Below are 15,699 nucleotides of genomic sequence, written 5' to 3' on the forward strand. Positions count from 1 at the left end.
CAGCGGGATAGGTATCCGTCGAAGAGCATTGAGTGAGAATACTAGAGCATCTTGCTTTAATAGAGTTGTGTACTCACGTCGCAGTGCCGAGGCCACGCAGAAGTTTGACACGAAGAGTTGACTCAGGAGTGTTCGCGGCATTAAGGAATTTGACGACCTAAAGGGCCTGCATAGCTGGTAGCAATGGTACAAAGCAATGGTACGCAAAGAGATTCAATGAGGAAAAGATGGTGAGAGCTTCTTTCCCCTTGCCAATATGGACGTTCCGGATACGAGCCCCGCGAACCGAGCGGTTGACCTGGGAGTCCCGTCAAGATTGCGTCATTGTTGTCGAGCTCGGCCAGGACTCGAAGCCAGTGACTTGGGACTGCATCAACTCCTAAGTCTACTTTGAATTTGGTTCTATATTTGTCGACTGACATCCACGAACATGGCTTTGGCAGCTGAATCTATAGCGTGCAGCTTGATGGCACCGAGTTCCGTGTGCTTAGATATTCTGGAACGACAAAGTTTAGCGAAATGACCTTTTCTGCCGCAAACATTGCAGACCGAGTTCCGTGCTGGGCACTCAGAGCGTGCATGAAACGCGCGACCGCCGAAGGGACAAATTTGAGCTTCGCGGTGGCAGCGTTCCGACTTCACGTCAATTGAGTGAGCTGTTGTGGTGTCCATACGCTGTCGCGAAGGAAATTTTCGACCTTTTGTGGCAGCAATGTTTATCGCGGCTTGAGAAGTTGCCTGCGCGAGTGAGTGTTACCTATGGGCTGCCTCGGACTCACGAGCTCGAGTCCAAGCTGCTTTGAGAGTGAGCTTCGGGCGAGCGGCACAGCTGGTCTGAGAGGCGCTTCGGCAAGTGCCAACGAACCTTTTCCAAACCAAGTGTTTTTCAAGCGCCATTGACGGGTAGTTTCATCGTTTGACTTTCATGCAGAGTTTTAGGCATTTAGGAAAGAAAACGATAGGAGAGAGCATACCGCAATGCAATTAAAGCCAAACATGTCGGCCTAACATGTGATCGCACGTCAAAGTACGCGGTTGGTTTTAGTGTTGCCGCTGGTCAGGCAGAACGACGGCAGGGCAGACGAACAAACGCGCACCGAACAAAGACTACTGGCATAGCTACTGGGAACAAAACGTTTCAGCAGATCTCAATCCTTGTTCCGTGATCTCGACGCAAGAGGTCACATGTTGGGCCACCACTGTGGCTTCAGGGAGCGTTCGCTTAACGAGGCTGGCTGCGTGACATACTGCTTCCTCCTATGTTTTCCTGCGTCCATGGTTTTAAGCACGAAATGCATTTAGCTCCCTTTGTTGGCGACCTTCAATTCAGCTTGAGCAAAAAGCCAGAGCCGTTATCCTGGTACTCGAACGAGAACATCCGGGCAAGTTGCGAGACCAAATCGTGATCATCCGGACAATTAGTCAAGACCGCATTACATACGCTAATTACTTTCCAAACAAATTACAAAAGAATATTGCTTCCAAATTTTTCCTAATGTTTGTTCACAGTATCACTCAAGCTGTAACTTCTTGAACGCTGGAGTTTTATTTGTCATTTCAGTAGGGACGTTCCAAAGGCCGACATAGGGCACTATAGTCATCTTGTGAGGATGAGACACAGTTGCCTGTGATCTTTTCAACGCCAGCGATCCTTGAGTTCCGCGACGCTTCTGGCACGCCGGCAGTGCCGGTAGCGTATGGCAGCCTCCAAGCCGCTAGCCTCCGGCGCACCGCGAATGGCTGTTTGACCGAGACGAATCTTGCAATGAGGTTCTGCCTGTGACAAGAAACAATTGCGTCCATATGGAAAAAATTTACATTATGGGGTTTTACGTGCCAAAACCACTTTCTGATTATGAGGCGCGCCGTAGTGGAGGACTCCGGAAATTTCGACCACCTGGGATTCTTTAACGTGCACCTTAATCTAAATACACCGGTGTTTTCGCATTTCGTCCCCATCGAAATGCGGCCGCCGTGGCCGGGATTCGATCCCGCGTCCTCGTGCTCAGCAGCCCAACACCATAGCCACTGAGCAACCACGGCGGGTGCCCATATGGACGAGTGTGCGGTATGGCATAGTGAGATGTGGTGCGGTGTTTTGTGGTAGGGAGTACCGTGGTGAACATGCACTACACCCATCTTAAGAATGTGCCCAGTGTCACCTCTAAGCAATTTACTTTGCCGGTATACATTTCATGCTTGCATCTATTCTCGACTACGGGAAAGCGAGAATTTTGGTCCCCACGGCTTCTAGTACCTTGCCTTACATTATTTTTTCTCGTGAAACAGCTAAGCCGCTCTTCTCATGTGAAGTCAGAACCATCATGCTTTTTTTCTTAGATTCGTTCACAACAAAACATAGAGGAGTCTTGGGAACCGGCTTCTCCATTGCAGTGCACACGAAGTAGCCAACTTCAAGCCCGGCAGCCCATTGTTGGTCTTGTTTCTTCGAAGGTAGTTAAACAAGTCGCACATGAACTAAAAGAGCTGGACGCGTGCAATATGACTGGAAGCTGCACTTCAGGCCATTCTGTAATACACGTTCAACTGCTGCAGGAAGCTTCGTGCCTCTTAAGTACTTCACTGGTTTTCCTGCCTAATGAGCTCGGGAGCTCGTTGGGAACGAAGCCCTGACCTTCTGCCACAGAAACTCGCCTATCTAAGCCGCAGTTTTTTCTTTTTTTTTTGTGCTGTGCGACATCACTTTCGCACCACCACCAAGTTCTAATGCCATCGATATCCTTAATCACGCATATTGCGTGGGCTGGCTATCAATCTATGCCTTTAACCGTTGTCCCGCCAACTTGGTTCACAGGGTAGTCCATGGTCTAATTTGTATAGCATCGGGCTGCGGTGATGAAGGAACCGGGTTCGAAACGAACCCTCCTGCCAACTTGGGTAACGAACCCTCCCTTCGAAGTTCCAGATAGCTTGCCATTTCATCGCTTGCCCAGCTGCACAAACCATCCCACAGCAGTGTACCCTCCCCCAGAGCAAACTACCACTCATCTTCACTCCTTTTTTTTGACGGCCGCACGGAACTGGAACCATCTACCTGCAATTGCCGTGCACCACTCTGATCCACATCAATTCAAGGCGGCACTGGAATACGATTTTCACTGTAATTAAAACCCATCCCTCATGTAATACCCCAAATGGGACCTTTGAGGTATAATAAATAACGTGAAATGAAATGAATATATGACATTGGCTATTAGCTGTTCGCATATGAACTTCGTACTCTAGGGTCACTGGCTATGGTGACTGGATATGTCCAACTGGGTGTTGCCGCTCTTCAATGAACGTTTTTTTTAACTTCAGCTTGGGTCGCTGGTTATGTGCCACTTGGTATGTGGCGCTTTTCAATGAGCGACGCCCAGTTGGGTTACAGGATATGTGCCGCTGTTCAATGACCATGAAAACGTTTGACATTTTATGGTGCGAGGCGGAATCAAACTCACTCATCTATAATGAGACAATAATGAGGCACTGTGAAAACATATAGCTACGCGCGCGCCTCGCACGTACTTCACGGCCTAGCTGCGAGATAGCTCCGCGTGTCCAGTGGGAAACGCGAGAGGGAAGCCCAGCTGTATACAGACCTCACATGTGGCACGTTTTGGCGGTGGCAGTAAGGGATATTGCTACAGTGCTTCAGTTTTAGTAGCATTCATTAGCATGAACACTCAGCGTACGATGACTTCTACCGGAATTTTCAGGCCGCAGCTCTTTGGCGCCCGTTCCTGCATTGAGCGATGGCGTGTCTCGGCGTCCCTCGTAACAGAGCGAACGAGCGCAGCGAAGCATGAAAGAGTGAGCGCAGCGGCAGATGAAAGAAAGGCGATAGCCAGGATAGCCCCACAAGGAAAGCTAAGCAGGAGGGTGCAGCGCTACCTTGATCAAGAAAGCGAAGGAGGAGAGTATGGCCGAAAGCTTAGGAGGATAGGAGAGAGCCGCACCAGATATGATCCGCGATGATGACCCACTGCGCATGCGATACTCCGCCACCGCCGCAACCGCTAAAGATTGAGCACCGCGCGCGCCAGGCACACCCGTATTCAGTCATTCTGAATAATGAGCCGCGCAACAAATGGAAGGCCTTCGTCTGCCGCCTCCGCTCAACAAGCTGCCTAAGGAAAGGAACAGTGCCATCGCCAGGAGAACCCACCCGTACACATTTCAAATTCTTTGCCTCAATATAACGCGACTTCGAAGCACCTGCACATGTGCGCTCAAATTTCGCGTTACAAGGTATCATAAGCGTCAATGAACTTTTTTAAATAACCTCGGTTGTTTTCTGTTGGCTTCATTGCGTTGACATTCTGCTCAAGGTAACGAAATTAAAACAAACACTCTCCAAGTGTATAATGACAATGCAAAAGCTTTGCGTTTCGAGGCCCGTACGGGTCCTTTCGCAATGCCAGCAAGTGCCATGACTCTCCATTAGGTTAGGCGAGATTGACAAGTACGTGTGCGTAGATTTCGGGCAGATTGCCACTAGTCCTGTTAATCCCTTGGCGCTTCGTCTGAATATGTAACAGAATAGGCAACTGGGCTAGTCGGTTTATTTACATCTTGAAACTAAAAGGGCACAAAGACGAGTACGAAGAGACAACACAGAATAAAGAGCTGAATATGAGTCTGAATGTGGAGTGATCCTAGTAGCAATCGCGAAGGCAATAGCTCTCCGAGGCGATAATGGACGACGATGGCCAGTCCGTCGAATGCCCTGTTTTCTCATGGCGTTCAGATAATGAGTCGGAAACAGAGCTGCCTTTCGCGACGTCGTATTTATGCTGCTTTAGGCGCCTTTTGAAGTTTCCAGCCTCGCCCACGTAGGCTGCGTCACATTCTTTTCACAGGGCTTTATACACCACACATGGGTAGTTGGATCTTTTCAAGGAGTGTTTTCCGCGCACCAGTTGACCACGTAATTTGCGGCAAGGACATGTGCCATCCAAGCGTCGCCGTCATTAAGCTCTCTGGTCAAAGCGACTCTCACGACTCGTGCATACGGAATGACAGTGCTTTTGTTTTTCTTGCGTGCTCCGTAATTGCCGCGCGCTGAAGCGTGACACTCTTGGTTCCTTAGCAGTTGGCTTAATTGACTGAATGGGCAGTAATTACAGGTCATGCCCTTCCGTACATAGATCAACTGCGCTTTCCTCCTTGGACTCGAGCAAAGCCAGAAAGAGCGGTTGAATGGGAATGAAGTAGCCGAGTGTTTTAATTCAATCGGGTGCACGGAAGAATAATTGGGGTGTATTCCAGTTCGTGTATTCTTACGATAATCCGGTGTGGCAGAGGCTGTGGCGGTTTGTTCCACGAAAACATGAAGGAATGCGATGCGGCCACTTTCTTCATGGTCCACTCTGAAGTGGATGCTCGGCTTAAATGAATTCAGGTGACCTTGCAACGTCTCTGCAGCGAATTATACAGAAACAGTCGCCCACATATCGCACGAATTTGAGGACAGGGTGGAGTGATAACGACGCTGAACCTTCCGTGGCCTACAAGGCGAGGTTGGCGCACACAATGAAAACAGAAGCACCCATGGCCGTTCGAAAGGCTTGCCTTTGGAAATCTTTGTTATAGAAGCAGGTGTTTTTTAGGCAATGTTCCAGCAGGTGGCATAGGACGTCTATTCGAATAGGCGTACGGGAGAGCACAGTGGGATCCTGTTCCAGGGCTTACAACATTGAACCACCAAGTATACAGCAACGCAGGTGAACATAAATTTCACTTTGAAAGAGGCCACGACGTGGTCCTCGTCGATAGTGCACGGTTTTAGGCAGTGCGTCACTCATTTGCTGCGTGTCGGGATCTCCCAATTAGTGAGGCAGTCGCGTGACACTTCGCCCCGTTAGCAGCCTGCCGTGCGAGACAGACTGTCCGTGCCAGTGCGGAGTCAAAACACGTATAGGGTTGTGCTCAAATTTTGTATTAGAGGGTATCGTAATCGTCAATGTCCTTTTTTTTAATTACTAGAGAACTGGGGCGCGTGGATTGTTCAGCTAGCATGGAAGTAAGGCTTAGCACGTAAATTGGTTATGTTGTGCTGGGCGCTTCAAACGTTCTTGTGGCTATATTTTATCCACTTATGCTGCATTTATTGGATTAAGGTCTGGAGCAATGCTATTTTTTCAACTGCAGCAGGCAACAAGGGTCGGTGCGCCCACGTCATCATTGAAGATGTTTGAACCTATCACGCAATATTTTGTTTAAGATGATTAATTTTCTCACTTGAAAATACGTTGGAAGTGAGAAGGACAAAATTCTAGCAAATGGTATTTATTAACGTTAATGCTCCTGCTGGCTGAAACGCCATTATTGCGGCTCCCTAATATCTATAGTGCCAGAGTTCCCATAAGTAAATTATGTAGGGAACAGCGAAAAACGAGAAGTTACTTTAGAGGGTTTGAAAAAAACCTCATCGTAAGCATAGGTCCAGTGGCACGCAAAAAACGCAAACAAAAGGCACACGAGAAAATGTGTCTGCGTGTCCTTCTTTGTGCAGATTTTGTGCGCCATGCTCGGCGTATAAATGTTCTTTTTCTTTAGAATGTGCATCTTCGCGCTGTACACCATAAACTATGTGCTCTAAGATGTTCGAGATTATACTTCAATCATCATGGCTTGTGAATTCGGCCAAGCAAAACAGGTCGATGTAAGTTAGAACCGGACACAAAGAAGCCCCGCTTCCTTTTTTTCAGGCGAGACCTCACCACCAACATGTGGTTCTTCGACTGGAGTGCGTGACAGCCCCGATTCATCTCTCGCCGAGAACAGCCCATGGACACATTGTGGCGTCTGTAAGACGTTCCACGAATTCACGCTTCGTTGGGAAGGAATCGAGTCTGGCCGCGGTCGTCGACATCAAGTGTTCCGGTGTATACTGGAAGCCGAAGCATGCCGCCGGAAACACCTGTCAAGTCCTTCTCTTTCGGGTGCACAGGCAGAAGGCAGCGCGATGTGTGTCAAAACCTTTTCCGTGACACTTTTTGCCGGCGCTGCCTCGTTGGATCCACCCCTTTCCACCAACTGGCCGCAAGCGTAGAGCCCAATAATATATTGAGTCCGAAATATTAAGGCAATATTTTGTTTAGTTTAGGAGGAAATTTTTCTCACGCGTTAATAAAAAGGCTATATCTTCAGGCACGTCCGACTCCTCCCTTCAACTTGATATACAGGTACGTTAGACGGAGGCTGCAGTATTTCTGTAGATGTACGTCCGACGATCCTGGTTGGTATTTTAAGGTTTCACGTTAGTATATGTCGGGCATATGCCTGCTAAACAGGTAAATACAAGTTTCCCCCGTGTCAGAACTTACTGTGTGTGTGTTATGGTGAAGCATGCTGGTTTGGGCGCAGCCCGTGTAGATCGATTTGCCATCATTGTGACAAGTGCCACGTCTGCTTCCGTAGCGTGCATGCACGCTTTCACAGCAAGAAAACTTCATTTGATTCTGTGTCCCTCCACGGGCTACAATGACAATGTGTGCGTATCGCAGATAGAGTAACGCTGCAGTTATCCTTCACTATTTATCCACTAAGCGATTGGTGGAAATCCGTTCCAGCTTCGGCGTTTGACAAATATGTCGAACTCGAAACTGTTATCCACAAATTAACAAAATATTTAACAAACGAAAGCAGAGAAGCGTAACTTTTGTTCCTACAGTTAACTGCATTCACGACTTAAGTCGCTTTCGGTTATCGCTCGTCAACTGGCGCGATTGACCCCACTCGTACCGCTGGCTCTTCTTCGGGAGATTTCATTAATCAAATCCCTAGGCAGACCGCTAAGCAACCATAAAAATCGGTAGCGCGATGTAGGGCGTCACATAAGTCATGTCGGTTCTGCATGCCTTTAAAAGCATTTTCGGGCATGTCACTAGAAAATACACACTATTGCGTTGGTGCTGTTTCGTCTGCTTGAAGGACTCAATGCTGTATGCACGGGTTTCTGTACAAGCAGTTAGTCTACAGTCACTTGCAGTAGCTCGCTGTGCTGGTAAATAGTGCCAACGCGGCTGATGGCTTGCTTTTAAAACGAAAAAAGCAGTGGATGTCTGTGTTCTATACGGTATACAGTAAGAATGCAAGGTGCGTAAAGAGCGCAAGAATCAGCTTTTAGAAATACCGAAATAAGAAATACCATGTACCCGCAAGCTTAGTGAACAGTTTGTAGGGAGTAGTTAAAACTATAGTACAGAAACTTTCGCAAGTCGGCTGCAGTGTTAGCGTTGCGCTAAAATATGATTACTACGCTGGATAGTTGAGCAGCATAGTAATTCAGCTTTTTTTTCTCTTCAGCAGTTCGCCTTACGTGGCAAAAGCACTTATTCCAATTGCCTCTGACAGGGCAAGAAGGCAGGAAGCAGTGGGTCATCACTGCTGCCGGACTGCCACATGCGTTAAAAAATCGCGGCAGCGCGTTTAAGTGTCTTGCGCTGTTCTTAGATGTTCTGCAGAGCACACGTAAAAAACAGCGCAGTAAACGTACTTATACGAATGATCCGACGGCGCGTTAGAAGTGGCTGTCGAGCGGCCACGAGGACGCGTTGCTTGCAGTCATTTGCAACCATCAGATTGAAGTGGCGAAATTGTTTTTCACTCGTCTAAAAGACTTTCGAAGAAACAATTTAGGAAAAACAGAAGAAAAAGTACCTGATGGGAAAAACAAGTCGCGATGGGTAATTTAGCCCGCAACTGGACCATGACGTCACATATGCGCCACCGCTATACGCCTCGCTAGTGCTGATTGCCTTCGAAAGGGGCTATGACACGTACTGCTACCTCTTCGTTGAGCGGACTCCTAGCTCACGCATCTGATGACGGCAAGGCATGACTGTTGAATAACCACCTTTGTACGTATTTTAAGCAGTGTGTTTCGAAGGCAATGCGGAATTTCGCGAAATTCGGTTGCGGAAGAGCGTTCTCCTTATGAATACTGCCAGTCGGCATTACGCAATCACGACGTCGCTGAGCGCGTCCTGATGTCCATGTGGTATGTCTCAAGCAATTCTGCTCACGCTAACGACATTTGTGACGGTATTTTGTTACTGTTTTGTAATTTCAAGCATGAAATGCTCTTAGCTCCAGTTGTCGGCAACCTTCAAGACAACTTGAACCAAAATCAAGAGCCGTTATCCGGGCACACATGACGAGAATGGGACGAGAATTGGGCGATAACGAAACGAAAACATCCGGGCAACCAGTCTAAACTGAGGAAAATGCGGTCTCCCGTCCCCAACCACATTATATGCGCTAGTTGCTGCCAAAAAGGTTAAAAAATAAAGTACTGTTTCGGATTTCTTCCTAATGGCTGTTCACGATATCACTCAATTTTTAACTTCTGGTACGCTGAAGTTTAATTTGTCATTTCCAATAGCGCCGTTCAGAAGGCAGATACAGTGCACCATACACTTGATTGTCGTCTTTTGGCGCTGACACAGGGTTTCCTGTGCACTTTTCAACGCCAGCAGTCCGCAAGTTGCGTGGCGCGGATTTTGCGCCGCCTCCTTCGAGAGATGGCGCCACACATCGTGACAGTAAAATTGATTATGAAGAACGACTGAGGAATATGGAAGAAAGTTAATGGGCTGGCAGAGTGTTGAGGTATCGGCACAGGAAAAACTGATTCACAGTGGAAGAAAAGAACTAGGAAGCTTAGCAGCAAGTATGCGGCCTGCAGGGTGGACAACACAGCAACATAGAACACCAAGCAGGGAGTCAGAGATGCTTAAATAATCTCATGGGTGGCGGCAATGGAAAAGATATCTGCCATGAGTAACTACTTAAGAGGAAAAAGCGAAATCAGGAAAGAAACAATTTAATAACTCAAATGGAAGCTCATTACTTTTCGAAGCGAGATCAGAATGCCTTAGAACACGCACCTATAGAGCACAAGAAGGAAGAATGAGCATGTGCTTGCTGCGGTAAAGCTAGGGAAACGATGGAGCATGTTTTATTAGAATGTGAAGACATCTGCCCAGCGGTCGATTTAGGCAGCACAGGCCTCCCTGAAGCCCTTGGGTTCAGCGAGAGCAGGGGAAAAGTAAACATGTCCACTATAGAGATTAGTGAGTGGCGATTGGAAGATTCGTGGATTATAAGTAGGGAGACGACAAAAAACGGAGACGTACAAAGCAAGGTTCGCAATAGAGGCTCAGAAAATGTGGTTGTAAGAGTTCAAAGCGTTTTTTTTTTCTTTTGCTTTTTCAAACTGGGTAAGACATAAGGCAGTATAATAGCGAGAGCTTGGTGGCACAACCCACCGCCCCATTCCAAAGGGGACGCTCATAACATACACCCATTCATTCAGGTCGGCAGCGTCCGGTGCGCCGAATATGGTTGTGAGTAATCGTCGTAATTACTCCGACCAATCTGCTTTGCGGGTAGACATTTCATGACTACATCTATTTTCGATTACAGCAGAGCCAGCATTTATTTTTACCACCATGGCTTTGGTTTTTAATTGTTCAGTTATTCGCAGCTCCGGGAAGGTGCTCTTTAGAAGGAGGACATTGGCACGTGTTCTCGTCTATCATATTTTCGGGGACCGCATTAAACACGCTCACAAACATCGGCAGCTTCAAGGCTGCCATTCATGAAGCCTTTTGCTAAGATGTCTTTCTTTACTTGTGATAGCTATGTCTTTCTCTCTTCTACTCTGCAAATATTTGTATTTACTACTCCTTCTTGTAATGCCTTCGGGCCTTGTAATTAAGCGAAATAAATAAACAAAGAACTAAGTGAATAAATAGGTAAACTAAAGTGATAACTCAGCGCAGCACGGTCCGCATTATTTGAAACGCACTCTTTGAGGTTATTTGTAACGTTTTATAATGAAACTGTATGTGCGAGACGAATGGTGTTGTACTTTCTGGAAGCCATTGGAACACCAGCGATTACGCTAGAACGATCCGTAAGTTATGTATTATGTAGATCATATTTCGACGATCGACCAGTGCGCTTGCAGCTGTCATTGCCCGAGTTGTTTTCCTAGGCAGAGGTTCGGCTATAATAAACAGATAGTTTCGTGATTTGCGCTGTGCCTCTGCGGTTTTTTCACCGTTGCTACAACGAGACAGTATCATTATGAATGAGGCCGATCAATCTGGCAGGACTCACGCTACGAATTATTGTGAAGCTATTGAACATGACACTGCGCGTGGCTCCCAAGCTAAAATAAATAAATTGAGATGCCGTGATCCCCACCGTGGAAGCAACTCAAGCAGGAAACGTGCAAAATATATACAGCAGCCTAGCCTCCGTGCGAGTTCAGGAGAAACGTAATCTAGCAGTTATTTCTGCACAAATTGGAAGAGAAGGGCGTGCTGGAGGCAGTGGACGCTGAATTGGCAAATCGTGAATGGAAATTGCCGCACTAGGTGAAAAAGTACATATATATAAATATATATATCAGCCGAGGTCAAGGGACGTTTTACCCTCCTACACTCCGTAGTTGTTTTCGTGGGTGTGCTGATTCGACGAACTTTTCAAATGCAGCATCAGACGATCGCGTGCTAGCGCTGAGAAGCTTGGCATCCATCGTGAGCAAGTGCAGACGCTGAGACCATTGGCGCTGTCTGTAGTGAGTCATGCACCAATTATGATAATATTAATTATGATGATGCTTTAAAACTTCTGACGTACCTACCTGGCAAAGTGACCTAAAAATGAGATGTATGTATGTAGTTATCTTGATGATGATGATGATGGTGAACCTTTTCATTGTTCGTACCCAGAAAGGGCGATAGGCCAAGAATTTGGCGACAGCAGGTAGCTAAAGAAAGTTCCTATTTAAAATGAGAAATGCAATGTAAAATAAAACAGAAGATTTGGCAATAAGTATACTTGTATGCCAGTGAGCAGTCAGACTCATTGAAAGGTGAATTGTAGAAGAACTTACCATCAAGATGAGAAAATGAACTGCACAGTATTCTTTCGTCTTCTTCGTTAGCTCGTTCGTCGGCTTCAATACGCTACAGTTCATTTAATTCATTTATTCAATACTGCTATGCAGCAAGTATCATTTTATTTTGGCTAGATTGCGCAGACCCTTAGTACTTCAACAGCTCCAGACAAGCGTGACAAGAAAGTAGACGACTAATTTACTGCTTCCTTGGCCCGTGCCTCGCGCTGTTCGAACACTATCATCATCATCATCAGCCTGGTTACGCCCACTGCAGGGCAAAGGCCTCTCCCATACTTCTCCAACTGCCCCGGTCATGTGCTAATTGTGGCCATGTTGACCCTCCAAACTTCCTAATCTCATCTGCCCACCTAACTTTCTGTCGCCCCCTGCTACGTTTCCCTTCCCTCGGAATCCAGTCCGTAACCCTTAATGACCATCGGTTATCTTCCCTCCTCATTACATGTCCTGCCCATGCCCATTTCTTTTTCTTGATTTCAACTAAGATGTCATTAACGCGCGTTTGTTCCCTCACCCAATCTGCTCTTTTCTTATCCCTTAATGTTACACCTATCATTCTTCTTTCCATAGCCCGTTGCGTCGTCCTCAATTTAAGTAGAACCCTTTTCGTAAGCCTCCAGGTTTCTGCCCCGTACGTGAGTACTGGTAAGACACAGCTGTTATAAACTTTTCTCTTGAGGGATAATGGCAACCTGCTGTTCATGATCTCAGAATGCCTGCCAAACGCACCCCAGCCCATTCTTATTCTTCTGATTATTTCACTCTCATGATCCGGATCAGCAGTCACTACCTGTCCTAAGTAGATGTATTCCCTTACCACTTCCAGTGCCTCGCTACCTATCGTAAACTGCTGTTCCCTTCCGAGACTGTTAAACATTACTTTAGTTTTCTGCAGATTAATTTTTAGTCCCACCCTTCTGCTCTGCCTCTCCAGGTCAGTGAGCATGCATTGCAGTTGGTCCCCTGAGTTACTAAGCAAGGCAATATCATCAGCGAAGCGCAAGTTACTAAGGTATTCTCCATTTACTCTTATCCCCAATTCTTCCCAATCCAGGTCTCTGAATACCTCCTGTAAACATGCTGTGAATAGCATTGGAGAGATCGCATCTCCCTGCCTGACGCCTTTCTTTATAGGGATTTTGTTGCTTTCTTTATGGAGGACTACAGTGGCTGTGGAGCCGCTATAGATATCTTTCAGTATTTTTACGTACGGCTCGTCTACACCCTGATTCCGCAATGCCTCCATGACTGCTGAGGTTTCGACTGAATCAAACGTTTTCTCATAATCAATGAAAGCTACATATAGTGGTTGGTTATATTCCGCACATTTCTCTATCACCTGATTGATAGTGTGAATATGATCTATTGTTGAGTAGCCTTTACGGAATCCTGCCTGGTCCTTTGGTTGACGGAAGTCTAAGGTGTTCCTGATTCTATTTGCGATTACCTTAGTAAATACTTTGTAGGCAACGGACAGTAAGCTGATCGGTCTATAATTTTTCAAGTCTTTGGCGTCCCCTTTCTTATGGATTAGGATTATGTTAGCGTTCTTCCAAGATTCCGGTACGCTCGAGGTCATGAGGCATTGTGTATACAGGGTGGCCAGTTTTTCTAGAACAATCTGCCCACCGTCCTTCAACAAATCTGCTGTTACCTGATCCTCCCCAGCTGCCTTCCCCCTTTGCATAGCTCCCAAGGCTTTCCTTACTTCTTCCGGCGTTACTTGTGGGATTTCGAATTCCTCTAGACTATTCTCTCTGCTATTATCATCGTGGGTTCCACTCGTACTGTATAAATCTCTATAGAACCCCTCAGCCACCTGAACTATCTCATCCATATTAGTAATGATATTGCCGGCTTTGTCTCTTAACGCATACATCTGATTCTTGCCAATTCCTAGTTTCTTCTTCTCTGCTTTTAGGCTTCCTCCGTTCCTGAGAGCTTGTTCAATTCTATCCATATTATACTTCCTTATGTCAGCTGTCTTACGCTTGTTGATTAATTTCGAAAGTTCTGCCAGTTCTATTCTGGCTGTAGGGTTAGAGGCTTTCATACATTGGCGTTTCTTGATCAGATCTTTCGTCTCCTGCGACAGCTTACTGGTATCCTGTCTAACAGAGTTACCGCCGACTTCTATTGCACATTCCTTAATGATGCCCACAAGATTGTCGTTCATTGCTTCAACACTAATTTCCTCTTCCTGAGTTAAAGCCGAATACCTGTTCTGTAGCTTGATCTGGAAGTCCTCTATTTTCCCTCTTACCGCTAACTCATTGATCGGCTTCTTATGTACCAGTTTCTTCCGTTCCCTCCTCAAGTCTAGGCTAATTCGAGTTCTTACCATCCTGTGGTCACTGCAGCGCACCTTACCGAGCACGTCCACATCTTGTATGATGCCAGGGTTAGCGCAGAGTATGAAGTCTATTTCATTTCTAGTCTCGCCGTTCGGGCTCCTCCACGTCCACTTTCGGCTATCCCGCTTGCGGAAGAAGGTATTCATTATCCGCATATTCCGAACACTATACGAACCCGCAAAATATCGTGCTTAAGGCAAGCCTAGTGTCGCACGAGCCCGCGAGGCATAGAAGAAGAAGTCACGCAGTTCGAGAGTGATGGCGACGGAGTACTTCCCAAGCCTCCTGTGCGCGTCTAAGCCCCGGCCAGTGTCGCTGTCACCTGCTACCGGCACCCGGCGGCCCGAGCCATTGTCCAGGACATTCGCCGGCCTTCCTGGGGCAGCGCTTGTGGCAAGCCCTGCTGGTGAATGGCTCCCCTGCAGAGGTGCGGAAGAGTGCCACCCCGCGTCCGTCGACGCGCGGCCAGGCGGCGCGTCCTCCCGGCTGGCGTCATGGGCGCACACTGCCGACGGCGGCGCGCAGACGACACTCGATTCCAGCCGCGAACACCAACCGCTGCTGCAGGTAAGCGCGCCTGCGACATCGACGGTGAACGAAAGCTCAGGGGCGTGCAGCGTGTGCCGCAACAGAATCTGATAGGCGTGGCGTCAACAGTTACAAATGCGACCTGGGGCCCTATAACGTAAAACTATTTCAATATGTTTTTATTCCAATCTGAGTAGAGCTTGTTGCTGGACGAGTTGGTTGTGAACTAATGAATACATTGATGCGCCAAAAAAGGAAAAATAAAGACTTGGGAGGGAGAGTACGAAACGACAGATTGAGCGCTCAAACTGTCGTTTCGTACGCTCCCTCCCAAGTCTTTATTTTTCCCTTTTTGGCGCATCAATGTATTCATTATTCCAATCTCCTGACGTCAAATTTGAATATTCGCTGACGCAAGCATTGAGCGGTGGCCCGCAGGGTTGTCTGAACACACCAATCAAACACTCTCCTCGCTTTTAGGAGATCACTTTTGTTTTCTTTAAAAACGAATAACATTGCCTACACTGAACGGCTTGTCTTATTTAATTGGCTGACAAGAAACTAGCAGTACGCTCCAGTGGAGAGGTGGTGTCGGTGTGCCAGACCGCAGCAGCAGCAGTGGAAATGTCGAAGGAAGAGGCAAAGAAAGCTTCGCTTTAAAAAAAAACAGAGTTGGAATGGACAAAATATTCAGGGTAGGGAGGTGCCTGGAAATGCAGCTCAGGATTAGATCCGTTCGGAAAAGTGGTATGGTTAAGAAGGGATGGACAGCATAGGCGCTTGACCTCGAGTAGACCTAACTAAGGTAGCGATGCCTCGAGCTATGGTGTTCGAACTTCTTTCGTTCGTCTAGCAGACAATCATCAACTTATCTCTATC

General features: G+C 47.1%; 1 protein-coding gene across 2 annotated transcripts in view; it reads left to right on the forward strand.

Annotated features, from left to right (window-relative positions):
* Window positions 1–14,520: 14,520 nt before the first annotated feature.
* Window positions 14,521–15,699, forward strand: part of LOC129384505 (uncharacterized) — a 120,580-nt gene continuing 119,401 nt past the window's right edge. For both annotated transcript variants that reach the window (XM_072284388.1, XM_055070038.2), the window contains exon 1: window positions 14,521–14,859. In XM_072284388.1, coding sequence (XP_072140489.1) covers window positions 14,551–14,859 — 309 coding nt within the window. In that variant the 5' untranslated portion in view covers window positions 14,521–14,550. The remainder of the gene's footprint in view (window positions 14,860–15,699) is intronic.

This window comes from Dermacentor andersoni, chromosome 9, assembly GCF_023375885.2.
Source record: "Dermacentor andersoni chromosome 9, qqDerAnde1_hic_scaffold, whole genome shotgun sequence".
NCBI classification, from domain to species: domain Eukaryota; kingdom Metazoa; phylum Arthropoda; class Arachnida; order Ixodida; family Ixodidae; genus Dermacentor; species Dermacentor andersoni.